Source organism: Clinocottus analis, unplaced genomic scaffold (assembly GCF_023055335.1).
Source record: "Clinocottus analis isolate CAN_PGR_092001 unplaced genomic scaffold, fCliAna1.0.p SCAF_13, whole genome shotgun sequence".
Classification (NCBI taxonomy): domain Eukaryota; kingdom Metazoa; phylum Chordata; class Actinopteri; order Perciformes; family Cottidae; genus Clinocottus; species Clinocottus analis.
In genome coordinates this window covers 13414876-13427500 of record NW_027175854.1, presented here as the reverse complement: position 1 = coordinate 13427500, position 12625 = coordinate 13414876, and the positions used below count along the sequence as shown (strand labels likewise).

The 12625-nt window shown below is 42.8% G+C and overlaps 1 protein-coding gene across 1 annotated transcript in view; it reads right to left on the bottom strand.

Annotated features, from left to right (window-relative positions):
* Positions 1–12625, bottom strand: part of dcc (DCC netrin 1 receptor) — a 205214-nt gene that overhangs the window by 35101 nt on the left and 157488 nt on the right. Inside the window, exons 19-22 of the mRNA XM_068574751.1 lie at positions 10275–10382; positions 9297–9491; positions 9114–9146; positions 3698–3763 (exon numbers count right to left, since the gene is read on the bottom strand). Coding sequence (XP_068430852.1) covers positions 3698–3763; positions 9114–9146; positions 9297–9491; positions 10275–10382 — 402 coding nt within the window. The remainder of the gene's footprint in view (positions 1–3697; positions 3764–9113; positions 9147–9296; positions 9492–10274; positions 10383–12625) is intronic.

The following is a 12625-nucleotide window of genomic DNA, read 5'->3' as shown; positions in this document are numbered from 1 at the left end:
CCAACACAGTTTTCTGAGTTGGAGTTAGTGGACATTATAAGCAGAAAGCAGCTTCAAAACAATCTAACTTGCAATTTCATAAGAAAAAGAAAATCTTTTGAGGTAACAATTACAGACACATGGCATCATGGCAAGTATCATCACAACATGTGAGTTTGTCATTAAAGTAAAAACAGTTTAACACAATACATGAGAATTGTTTGGGCTGTCACAGTTGTAGATGACCGCTCTGGTGACGGGAGCAGACACAACCCGTGTGTCTCTGACACCACAACATGAACCCCGCGGCTCGGAGACAGCGCCTGGAATAAATGTGAAGCTCTCAGCTGCTCAGTCCGTCCAAAAGCCACAACCTCATCAACAACTCACACCAGCGACAGGAAGTGTGGAAATCCTCACGAAGCCCAGGAAAACCCAGCGGGGGAAAACAAAGACACTTTCTCGCTGGATGCAAGAACAATGACAATATAGAGCAATGTAATGAAAGCAATGTAAAGGTTAACTTTAGGTTAACTCCTCGATTCTACATATCATGTGTTGTTTATGTCCCTTAATGTGCAGAACAATCTCTGCTCTCTATGAGTTACCATTGTCATCAGGCACAAGTGTAAAGGGATGACATGTGACTAAAGCTGAACAAAGCTTGATTTTTTTATGCTTCAAATCTCTTGTGAAAACATAACTCATGTGTGCAAAAACCTTCCTTTTATCCCATATCAGTAAAAAAGAGTGACTTCTGTCTAGCATTTGCAGTGTCTGTCCAGATGAAGAAAAAACATCTATGAGATGGGTTTTCACTGACTTTTGTACAGACATTCATGAGGATGAATCCAACTGATGCTGAGACTGTTCCTCTTGTGCCACTCCAACGCAAAATCGCCTGTCTGATGGATTTCCATGAAATATTCATGTTCCCCACAGGATGAACTCTTCCCCTTAACGCCATGTTGCTCCATTATTAGAATACGCAGTCTTTAACCAAACACCTGCAGGAACGACCTTCCTTTGTTTTTCCTTTTATTTATTAATGTTAGCGTGCTAACAAATAAACCGAGATGGTGAAGCTCAGACCTGCTCAGCATCATCAGAGTAGCATCGTCATTCTTAGCATATTAGCATACGAGCTCATCCACCCCACACAGCTGCAGACTACTCTCGTTCTCGACATCATTGGATTTCTATAACGAACCTTTAATTCAAGGTTTTGAGTCATTGTTTACTTGGATTATGTTAATAAACCATAAACAATGCCAATCCTTTGTGAGCAAACAACATCACACAGAGACAAAACGGTTAAACCTTTCCGCTTGGGAAGTTTCAAGGGAGCGCGAGGGTTCAAGATGATGTTTAAAACCCCTTTGAACAGCCAGATATGGTGTTTACTTTCATTGCCTGAGTCGAATGAAGCTCTGAGCCGTGACCAAAGCCGACTTCACCTCAGGAGAAAATGGGGAGAGAGAAGACATTTCCCTGAACGCTTTCATCAGCACCCAAACGGCTCAGACCGAAGACGCTCCCCTCGGCCAAAAACGAATGGCCGGCGAAGCACAGCACAGCCCAGCTGTCAATCAAGACGACACGCCCCCTTTCCTTGGATCAAATAACTGATTCAAAGTCATCAGGTCCCATGTGCTGACATGAGGCCATGCTGGTGTTTGGGCAGCGCTCTCAGTGGGTGGGTGTCATGTCATCAGTCCACGCTCTGACACCACATCACCTGTGTGTGTCCAACGTGGCGCCTGCAGAGCGCACGCAGCTGGAAAGAGTCCGGGTGGAATATTATAGGCGGTCGTTTTTCAAGTGAGCGGAAGATCGGCGATATAACTGACGACACCGTGTTAAAAATGAAAGCCGGCCGAGGTGATGAACGAGGCTTTGCCCTCCATGAAGCCCCGAGGAGGTCAAAGGTCAGAGAGGACGGATTTATGATCGACTCACTGACAAAATGTTGCAGAGACCGTCCTCACACACACACACACACACACACACACACACACACACACGCACACACACACGCTGTTCATTGTCCTTGAGACACTGAATCAACGGCAGCTCCAGCTCCAGCCCTCTGACCTCTGACCTCTTTACCTCAGGAGGTAACTGAACAGTTTTTCTTGAAGCAGATCTGAGAGGACACAGTTATGGTTATGGTTGATGATTTGTGTTGTTTGCAGCAGCTTTCGCAGTCGTTTCAGTCGTATTAGCAGCAGCAGTTTTAGCGTTAGCATTGTGTGCAGTAGAGTATTTCCTTCAGTACTTTTAGCAATAATATTAGCATTAGCACACATATAATCATTAGCTTTGACAATAGCATGGGCATATGTATTATGATGGATTCTACGTGAGCATGACTATTAGCTCCAGCATTTATTTGTTGCAATAATCCAAAATCCAATGGAATAATGCCATTGTCTTTTTGTCTGGATCAGAGGAAATATTAAGGGGAAAGTGGAATTATTTTAAAACTGACCTTTTTCTGGAGATCTTAAGGGATATAAAATATCTCTCAAAATGTGATACATTTTTGTAAAAAGATTGAAAATAGTAAAACATGTTCTGAAATGTGTAATGCTGTAATAATAATGATTTATTGTCATCAGGTTGATATTGAAGTTTGATATTCTTGGTGGTAAAAACTCGAAGCTCATGTTTCTGTCATTGTCCTCAAGAATTATCATCAGTAAAGTTATTGTTGTTCTTGGCATTATATTAAAAACCACAAGCGGGTGAGTGATGTGCCCGACACTCTTTTCCTGCTCCTCCATAAAGATTATTGTCTTGAGTTTGTGAAAACACTGATTGATGGTGAGATAGTGAATCTAATTAATTTTGTTCCTGCCGGCGGCGATACGACAAGGAAACAGGAAGCGACCGTAACGGACTGTAAATCAGCGGCTCTGCAGCTCCTCGTCAGGACGACGAGTCATTAAACTAAGTTCAGACATGACGGAGGAGAGAGATCAAAAAATAGCACGGCGTCGCTGTGAACCAGCGCCGCTGCCTGGAGATCTGGCTCTAACACGGTGAAAACTGTGGAACCAATTTTTCACTGCGTTCGAGTCGTCGTAGGAACCCCAAAATAATTCTAATACTTGTGTTTATTGTATGTATTTGTTCAGCAAAGTCTTGGGAAATAAATGTATATCTGCAAAAAAATCATTTTTAAAAGACATTTTTTTCCCTGTTTGAGTCGTCGTAGGAACCCCACATTGATTCCAATACTTGTATTTATTGTATGTATTTCTTCAGCAAAGTCTTGGGGGACTAAAAAATCCCTTTTAAAATCTATTTTGATCGTAACTATGAACATCCAGCATGATATGAGCCAGATTTCCCAAAAATGCCTCCTGGAGCGGTCAATAAGACACCTTTTTGGAAAGATTAGGACCTAAAGAATATGAATCTGCTAAAATAATCACAATAAAACAAAGAGTTTTAGTCCAAAAACTGTGTCGTTCGGTTCAGAAATGGAAAAATTACATTTTATACCAGAAGATTGTCTGAAGGGGGCATGCTGGGACTTAAAACCGCTGCGGGAGGATTTTCGCGTACGATTTTTAAAAGGTTGATGCAGTAAATAGGGTCCAAGAATGAACCCAAATGTAATGCCGTTCAGCCGAGCAGATGTGTGTGTGTGTGTGTGTGTGTGTGTGTGTGTGTGTGTGTGTGTGTGTGTGTGTGTGTGTGTGTGTGTTACCGTTGATGCTGCTCCTGTCAATAGAGTTGGTGTCAGACGGCCAGTAGGCGTGGTCTCCCCCTCGACCTGCACAGAGGAGGAATAAACAGGAACATCAGGAATGAACCAAAACAATAAATAGAAAGCTGCTGGAATGAAGATGGAAAAGTCATTTTGTGGAGAGATTGGTTCCTTGTTAGGAAATAAATGACTTTGTTAAGATGGTGCACACAGACACACAGACACACACACACAGACACACACACACACACAGGCTTATCATCCGTGCGCTCTCTCAGGTCTTATCAGCGCTCCTGGATGCGAGCCCTTAATGGCTATTTGGATTGGTTCCCATAGAGAGGACTTACAGGCCTTTAGTCATATTTCAGCAGCAGAACTTTTTTGGGCTTCTGAATCTCCGGGTAAATAATGAAGCTACAAAGTACCGGCACTTTACTCTTTGGCGAGGGTTTGTTTGTGAACAAATACATTTTATGATATTTTTATGAAAATATAAACTATGGCAAGTTCAGTCTTTGGGCTTATTGGGAGTCATCTACAGGTAAAAATGGGACAACACGATGTTTAGCTGCAAAACAAACTACACATTCTATTGATATAAATTTATACACTAAACTTTGTGGTATCTTTAATTTACTGTAGAAATATGTGCACGCATCCTGCTGGTGGTGCATGGTCTCCGCATGCACAGCTGGCTGGAGGCATCCTGTAGCGTTGGGTCCAGTGATACTAAAGTCTACACCCAGGAGAGGAAAGCACTCCAAAGTATTGACTCCGTATGATGTACAGTGCATATTCGTTCATTTGCAAACGCACCACCATGAACCTAGAATGTTTCAGTTGGAGTATTGAAGATGTAGAGTTATAATAAACCAATAAAATCACGACTCTCACAGCTTAACACGCTAAAACAAAGAAAGAATAAATCAATATGACATTAAAAGTAGAAAGCTGATATTGTCTGATACACACACCAGCATGTGAATAAAGGGAGCACTTTCCCACTTTAAGCACTCAAGTTAAGTTATTCTCCTGGTTTACAGGTTAAAACAGGTCTGTTCTGTGTCCATTGTTCTGTATCCATTGTTCTCTGTCCATTGTTTTCCGACCTGTCAAAACATTGTTTAGATTAAGAATTGGGAATTCGCTGCACGCCCGTAAAACATGGTGACAGTCATGGGACTAGATAGCTTCAGCAAAACTAGCATCTCCTCCACCAACCAGTCAAGTTGCAGTTCAGCATCCGTGTTTCTTCAAAATTTGACATTACATTTGTGAGAAATTGTGATAGTCAGCATATGAATTCTTGACAAGGGACGTCCCAAGAGGACTGAACAAACTAACGTCCCTTGTCAATAATTCATACCAGAAGGGAGCGAAAAGTAACATTTCCCAGCAGAGTACCACCGCCTCTTGAGAGACTTGCAGACCGGTTCCAGATCTTTGCGTCGCTGCCCAGGCCTCTGATTTGTTCAGTAACTTGTAGTAGAAGACGTGTTGTGCCCATTTGGAGAGCGCTTTAGGCCGGTCCGAGAGACATGTGAGTCGAGAAGACACGATTAGGAATGGGGACGTCAGTTTCCGACATAGCTAGGTGGCTACCTAGCGTGTATTCATGGCTAAATAGCAAAGATACGGAGAAAAGAGAGGATGAGAGTAACACTGCCTTGGAATTGGTTCCAAGTCCATTTGCAGACGTAACAACTCTTCAATCAAAAAAGTGTCTGAAGGTCTTTGAAGTTTGTGGCTTTTGGATTCATTACTGTGTATTCTGAATGTTCTCACTTGCTTCTACCCCACGAAATGTTTTTGATTATATACACTTAAATATGCCGGTATGTCTTCTGTTCTTGCTAACCAGCAGTTAAGCCAACACATATATTTGGAACGCTGAGGGAGGAAATCCTGACAGGAAGTCAGACAGATCATCACAGAGGCTGTCAGAGAACAGAGATTGGAAACTGACGAGAGCTCTCCAAAACCTCCCAACTGCCATTGTGAAAGTGAATCTAAAGACCTCCACATCTCAAAGTAACCCTGAAGTCAAACCACCATACATATTTTTGACACATTATAAGACTGGAAGCTGGTCTCGCTGCCAGCAGCTGCGCCGCGTCTCGCTGCCGAACAACACATCGCAGAACTGATCTTTGTCTTGCAGCTTGAAGCAACAGGAAGTTTGATTAGAGCTGCTTTTTAAAATCTTCATGTTTCTGAAAGCAAATTCATTATGTTTCCAGCCAGCTTGTCTTTGTGTGTGCATTAAACAGTGCGCATATGTTTGTGTGTGTGTGTGTGTGTGTGTGTTTAAAGCGGAAGACTCATAGTAACAAGGATGCACATCAATCTCCCCCTCTCCCCTGACAACACCTCTGATTTATATGGAGAGGGACCAGAAACGCACCAACCCACACCTATGCACATACACACACACACACACACACACACACACACACACACACACACACACGCACACACACACACACACACACACACACACACACACTGTCAGTGACAAACAGCAGCATTTAACACCTTGACACTGGTTCAGTGTCCCCATCGCTTCACTGTGCTTAAGTCCAGCTGCACTGGAAAGTCCCAGACTGCATTTGTAGAAAGCAGTGAGCCCTTTGGCTCGGGACAAAGGCGGTCTGAGTGCCGTTTCTACCCCGACATCATAGCGAGCGATATGCTGGGAGTCTTTGATGATGTTGATTCTCGATCGCAGAGCGGGTTCTGCGACAACAAATAGTTTGGTCATGATGTTGTCCACCGTGCAGGTCCAGTTTCAAGCAGCGAGGATGAGAGCCGCACCTTTAACATTTAAGGAACTTATTTGGAAAAGGGTGAATTGCCTCATGAGTCAAAAGGGTCCAACCGTAGACCTCATGTGGGAATTTGTAGCAGCCATTGAAACCCGTTCTGTTTCCTATTTTCAATGTTCTAATATGGAAGTGTCTTAAAGCTGCATTTTCTCTCCTGACCACCAGGGGGCAACTCCTCTGCTTGTATAGAAGTATATGCTTCATGTGTTAAAGCTGCATTCTCTCTCCTGACCACCACAGAGAGACTCCTCTGGTTGTATAGAAGTCTATATAAATGACTCTACTTCTCTCTTGATGTATTCCCTCAGTAAACATTGTACATGAGTTTATGTCTCAATCTCTAGTTTCAAGTCTTCTTCAATACAGCATGATGTTCATTTAGTACATGATGGTCATTTAGAGTCAAACAGATCATAAAGCAGGGGATGCTTTAGGGGCGGGGCTACGAGGTGATTAAAAAGTCGCTACAACAGGGTTGACCGGTCAATGAGTTGTTTGCATTTTCGTCATAAAACTTAAACCCTTCACAGTGTGTGTACATGAAAATCATAAAAGTTAATTGTTGCATTTTGGTTACCTAAAAAAAGCCTTTTTCAACATTCGGTTTACTTGGCTCTTTCTTTTCGCGTAACTTCCGGTCGCAAAAAAACAAGACTGGCTTGGCTTACGTCACGGCACTATGGCCACTTCTATCATACAGGACATGAGTGACCAGTTCAGTTACACCACTTTAGTTGGAGACTAAAATATCTCAACACCTGTTGGGTGGATTGTAACTGGTTCATCTAAAGTGGACCCCAATAGCTTCGGCGATCCCTGGGCATTTCCTCTTGTGGCACCACAATTTTAATATTTTCTGTTCAAGGAGAAATTTCAATAACTTTAAGAAGGATTTTGATATAATGTACATGTCTCCCCTAGGATCACTCACAATAACTTTAGTTATTCTTTACCTTTTTATCTAGAGCCATCTGTGCTCTTATGGGGTTCGCTTTTGTTGTGTTGGTGAAAATGTCCCCAACAACTCTGGGATGGATTGCTATGAAATTTGATAGAGACATTATTGTTACCGTCGGAAAGGAAAGCAATAACTTTGGTGATCAGCGGACTCTTCACATAGCATCATAACTATACCAGAACTTACATTTCAATATGATTAAATTGGTTTACAACCAAATACCTGCACATTGCCATTAGGCACCGAACCCCCAAGAAACTACTCCAGTGTCGGCATACAAAAACTACTGTGCTATCTGGGTATCTAGGATATGGCTAGAAATGTATTTAAATTGTTTATTGAAGAATAAAGCCCCCCTTTCTTCCCAAGAAGCATCAGCTGTATGTTGTATCTAGTGCCACTTAGAAAGTGTTAGCGTGCCAAAAGGCTGAATTAAAACAGTGAGCGTGTCAATGACTAGGCCTGCGTAGCATCAGCATGCTTGCTAGCATTGACCATGTGAGCTTTTTAGCATCATGGATGTGGCTAGCATCCAAAAACAAATAGCATTTAGCTGAAAGCGCCGCAGTGCAGCCTCAAAGAGCCGCTAGTATGACTGTGCACGCTCAGTGCTGTTTGCTGATGATGCCTTGCTCTAGGCACCAGGCGATGCAACTCCACATGATGAGGAGGAGGCTCTCTGTGCACGTAATGCTAACAGTGTAACAGCAGACTGATGCTAATGCTCATTACACTTCAAATTCAAAAGGCGTTTTGGAAAATGCAACATTAAAAACCTCAAAATGATGCATCATGTTCTCTGAACTGCAGTGAGATTTAGAAGTTTAGAGACGCAAATTAGAGAAAAGTTTGGAGGCTTCAATCATGAGCATTACGTTCCCTTCTGCCATCTGTGAGCAGCGGCTGATGAATAGAACCAGCGAACAGAGCGTTAATTATGTCTGAGTTAATTTGATGAACTTTAATATGGTAAACAGCTCTTTTCCGTCGCCCCATAAGTCTGAATTAATAACTACAAAAAGCTTGTCTTCTTCTCTCGCTCGCTCTCCTTTTATTTCTCTTTCAGAAGAACTTTTCTATTTGCCAAGAAAATAACAAACGACTCTCCTGCAGCTTGACGAGTTGCCGTCGTATTTTCCTCACTTTCCTTTTTTCTCTCTTTTCCTTGTTGAATTATTTCTCATTAGTGTACATAGAAATAAGATTTCAGCCAACCATCCTTTGAGCTCTCCACCTTTTATTCTTCCTTTCCTCCTTTCTTAACCTTTGTGTAATCCATGATCACACCTCTCACCTTCTTTTTCTCCACTCTTTTCCCCTCTTCTTCCTCCTTCTTTTCCTTTATTAAATGTGTTTTTTTTAGACTGACATTAGTTAAGATCTCCAAATAAAATAGAACAAATAGTATTTGTTTTCTATAATTTGTGTAATTGTAAACAAGATCAACAGCAACACCATAATAATACAGGATATAACATACCAAATGAGAGATTACAGCTAACACCATGCTGTTTGACCTGCTTCCTCATAACCTTTGAATTGCACCTATGTACAAATTAAATGGTTTTGCATGTTGTCTATTTATTGCTTTCAATCACTCACACAGACCCACACACACTAGAAAAAAGCCTACCTTGATCGTTGGCCATCTTGTCTGGATGTTCCACTGAAACAGCAACAGAGGGAGTATAAATATAAAACAAAGGAATACATTAGACAAGTCTCGATCTCCAGTTGCAAGCACACACACACACACACACACACGCACACACACACGCACACACACACACACACACACACACTCTCTCTGACAGACCTTTGGCGGTCCTGAAGTGGACGGACTCAGACAGTGGGCCGACTCCTTTGGCGTTTTTGGCCTGAATCCTGAAGTAATAGACCGTGTCGAGGTTCAGATCCACGACCTGGTGGGTCAGCCGGTCCCCGGTGATCGCCTCCATCACCCAATCATCGATGGGCATGTTCTTATCCAGCGTGTAGTACACGATGTAACCTGGCAGAAGAACATTATATTCGCAGTGAAGTAGGGTTCACATTGGTGTCTCGTTTCTAAGACACTGAAGGATGAAATATTTTGACGTGTTGAATTTGGGACCAAAGGCACCTCATATTTCCACTTGAATATTTTACTTATGTGTACTTTTTTCATACAAGTCCCCTGAAGGCTTCATATTTAACATGTTTATAGTTCCATTACTGTAATAGAACAGACAGAAGTTTAGAGGTGTGGATATTTTTTTTACAGAATTTGACCAAATAATATGTATCAGATCTAAAAATATCTGATATATGTGTGTGTGTGTGTGTGTGTGTGTGTGTGTGTGTGTGTGTTTGTGTGTTTGGCGCTGTGTTGTGCTGTTATCCCTGCAGGGAGCGTTTGATTCGTCCTCCAGGACCCCGCAGGAGCAGCAGAGCTTGTTAAAGCAGGCGGTTTACAGCCGGGTCGATCGCCCAGAGGAGGAGAGAGAGAACAATGGAAGAAAGTGTGTGTGTGTGTGTGTGTGTGTGTGTGTGTGTGTGTGTGTTTGTGTGTGTGTGTGTGTGTGTGTGTGTGTTTGTGTACACAGACCAACAACTGAATTCTCAATATCTTGAATCGTGTTTTAATAATTTAATTTAACAGAATTTTACGTTTAGACATTTTACAGATTACAATGAAGTATCTATTTATTGAAGAAGATAATCATCAGGTCCATTAAAAAACTAATATTTATACCTCTGATGGATAGAGTGAGTGCGCTGTGATTGGACAGTGTACCTGTGTGCGACCCCTCACCTGTGATCCGGCCGTTGGCCTCCATCGGCGGCTGCCAGCTGATCAAAATGGCGCGGGGTCGTCCCTCGCGACTGATCACTGTCAAGTCTTTGGGGGCGGAGCTAGGAGCTGCCAATTACGGATGGTCAGGAAAAGGAGGAGAAAAATAAGCATCAGCATTGGACAGGAAGAGATAATGCTATATGGTTAGCTTCGGTTTTGAAATATCAGTAAACAAAGAGGTTTTATATGAAAATCATCTTCCTGTGCTTACGTGAGCGAGCACCAACGCATTCAACCAACCACGTCATGACATCCATCCATCCACCAATCTGTACGTTTTAGCCATGAGGGAGGTGTGTGTGTGTGGAGTGTGTGTCCTCTGTAGCTCCGTATTGCTCTATATTCGAACACCGCCCACTTTTTTAGCAGTCCAATCAAATGCAAAGGATTTCATTTAAATCCCTCTTGTAACCGTACACCTGATTTCTGGTTCACTGGAGAATACGACACAATACAGACACTTTAGTCACTCTAACTTCTGTTTCACTGAGACTTTTACCAATTTGTTGAATTAAAACGCAACGAATGCGATTAAAGGACTTGTTCCACATGTTTGGTAAATGCTGTGGTCGTTTTGCAGAGACTAACGAGACAATCGGTACCTGTGCATTAGGTGTGGCGTGTTAGTTAGAGACTACCGACAGCTCTGTGAGGCTGTAATGAGTTGAGCTCAATGATGACGGCAGCACACGTTGAGGATCAGCAGGAACATTGTTCAGCATAGTCAATTAAAATGTTAGCATGCTAACATTAGCCAGTCAGCACTCAACACAAAGCAGAGCTGAGGTGGATGTGAATGCCAGTAGCTTTGCAGGTCTCTGGTTGTAAACAAAGCTCCTGGTCTGATGGTGGCGCTGGGTGAAAAGTCAGTTCCTCCTGAGGGGGACATGAACGTCTCTATCAAGCGACATGGCCATCAATCCAATAGCTGTTGAGACATTTCACTCCAAACCACACAAGTGAAGCCCACGGCGGCACCAGAGGGAAAGTCATTGGCTCCTCAAAGTGAGTGGGATTCATGGCCACCCTTCCAATCGCAGTTGAGAAGTGCTCTGGCTGGCAGGCCGTCTGCAGTAACCTCCCCGGGTGAGTAATGTGTACAGAGGGCATGATTTTCTTTCTCAGGCAGTCTTGTGTGTCTTCCTCTTCCCATAGACCAGATTCATTTGACATTGTTGTGTTACAGACTCGACTGTACGCTCAGTGAGACGTAGCTCCTCGACAAAAGACGGCTAAAACTAAAGGTGTGTAGCGGCTCTTTACCCGACGTTCCTGACATCAGTCTATGCGGTTCAGATGTTCTGCGGTTCGTCTCTTCATGCATTGCAACTTGAGAAACAAAGTGTGCACAGCGTTGTGCACAGAACTGCCCTGTTCTATTGCTCCTGCTCTAAACGTTTCAACCACGACTCTCTCCTCTCCTCAACTGTCACCACGGAGTTATAGATGTGCTTAAAAACATGTTGTTAAGTTTCACACCGGGACAGGCTCTCAAAGCTCTCATTCCCAGCGCTGGCTAATGAAAGCGCTTGTTAAATCTGACATGACGCTCTGCGGGAAATCCCAAGTTCCAGCTGAGCCTGTTAGTGATGGCGACAACCTGTACTCCATGAATACACAGGGAGGCCCTCAGGAACATCACTCAGCACAGAGCTGGTGGAGGAACTCGTGGTTTCCGTGTTAAAAACCAAAGAATTACACTTCTGCGGTCAATGCTGCTGAGCCTGTCTGTCAGACATCAAAACCTGGATGACCTGCAAACTCTGATAGAACTGAAGTTATTTTACTAGAAATCCATTAATATAGTTTCTGTGGATGGCATCGCTCTGGCATCCAGCACCACCATAAAGAATGTGATGTAAAACAAATATCAAGGACCTTTTTTCACCTACGTGACATTTTACCTTTTGGAAACCGTGTGAAAAATCCTCCCGCGGCCATTTTAAGTCCCATGCCCCATTCAGACAATCTTTTTTACATAAAATGTCTTTTTTCCATTTTTTAACCGAATAACACAGTTTTTTGACTGAAACTCCTTCCTAACAGGCCAAGGCTTTGTTTATTTGGGATTTCTTGTTGCAGATTCTGATTCTTTAGGTCCTCATCTTTCCAAAAAGGTGTCTTATTGACCGCTCCAGGAGGCATTTTTTGGGAATCTGGCTCATATTATGCTGGATGTTCATAGTTACGATCAAAATAGATTTTAAAAGGGATTTTTTTGTCCCCCAAGACTTTGCTAAAGAAATACATACAATAAATACAAGTATTGGAATCAATGTGGGGTTCCTACGACGACTCAAACAGGGAAA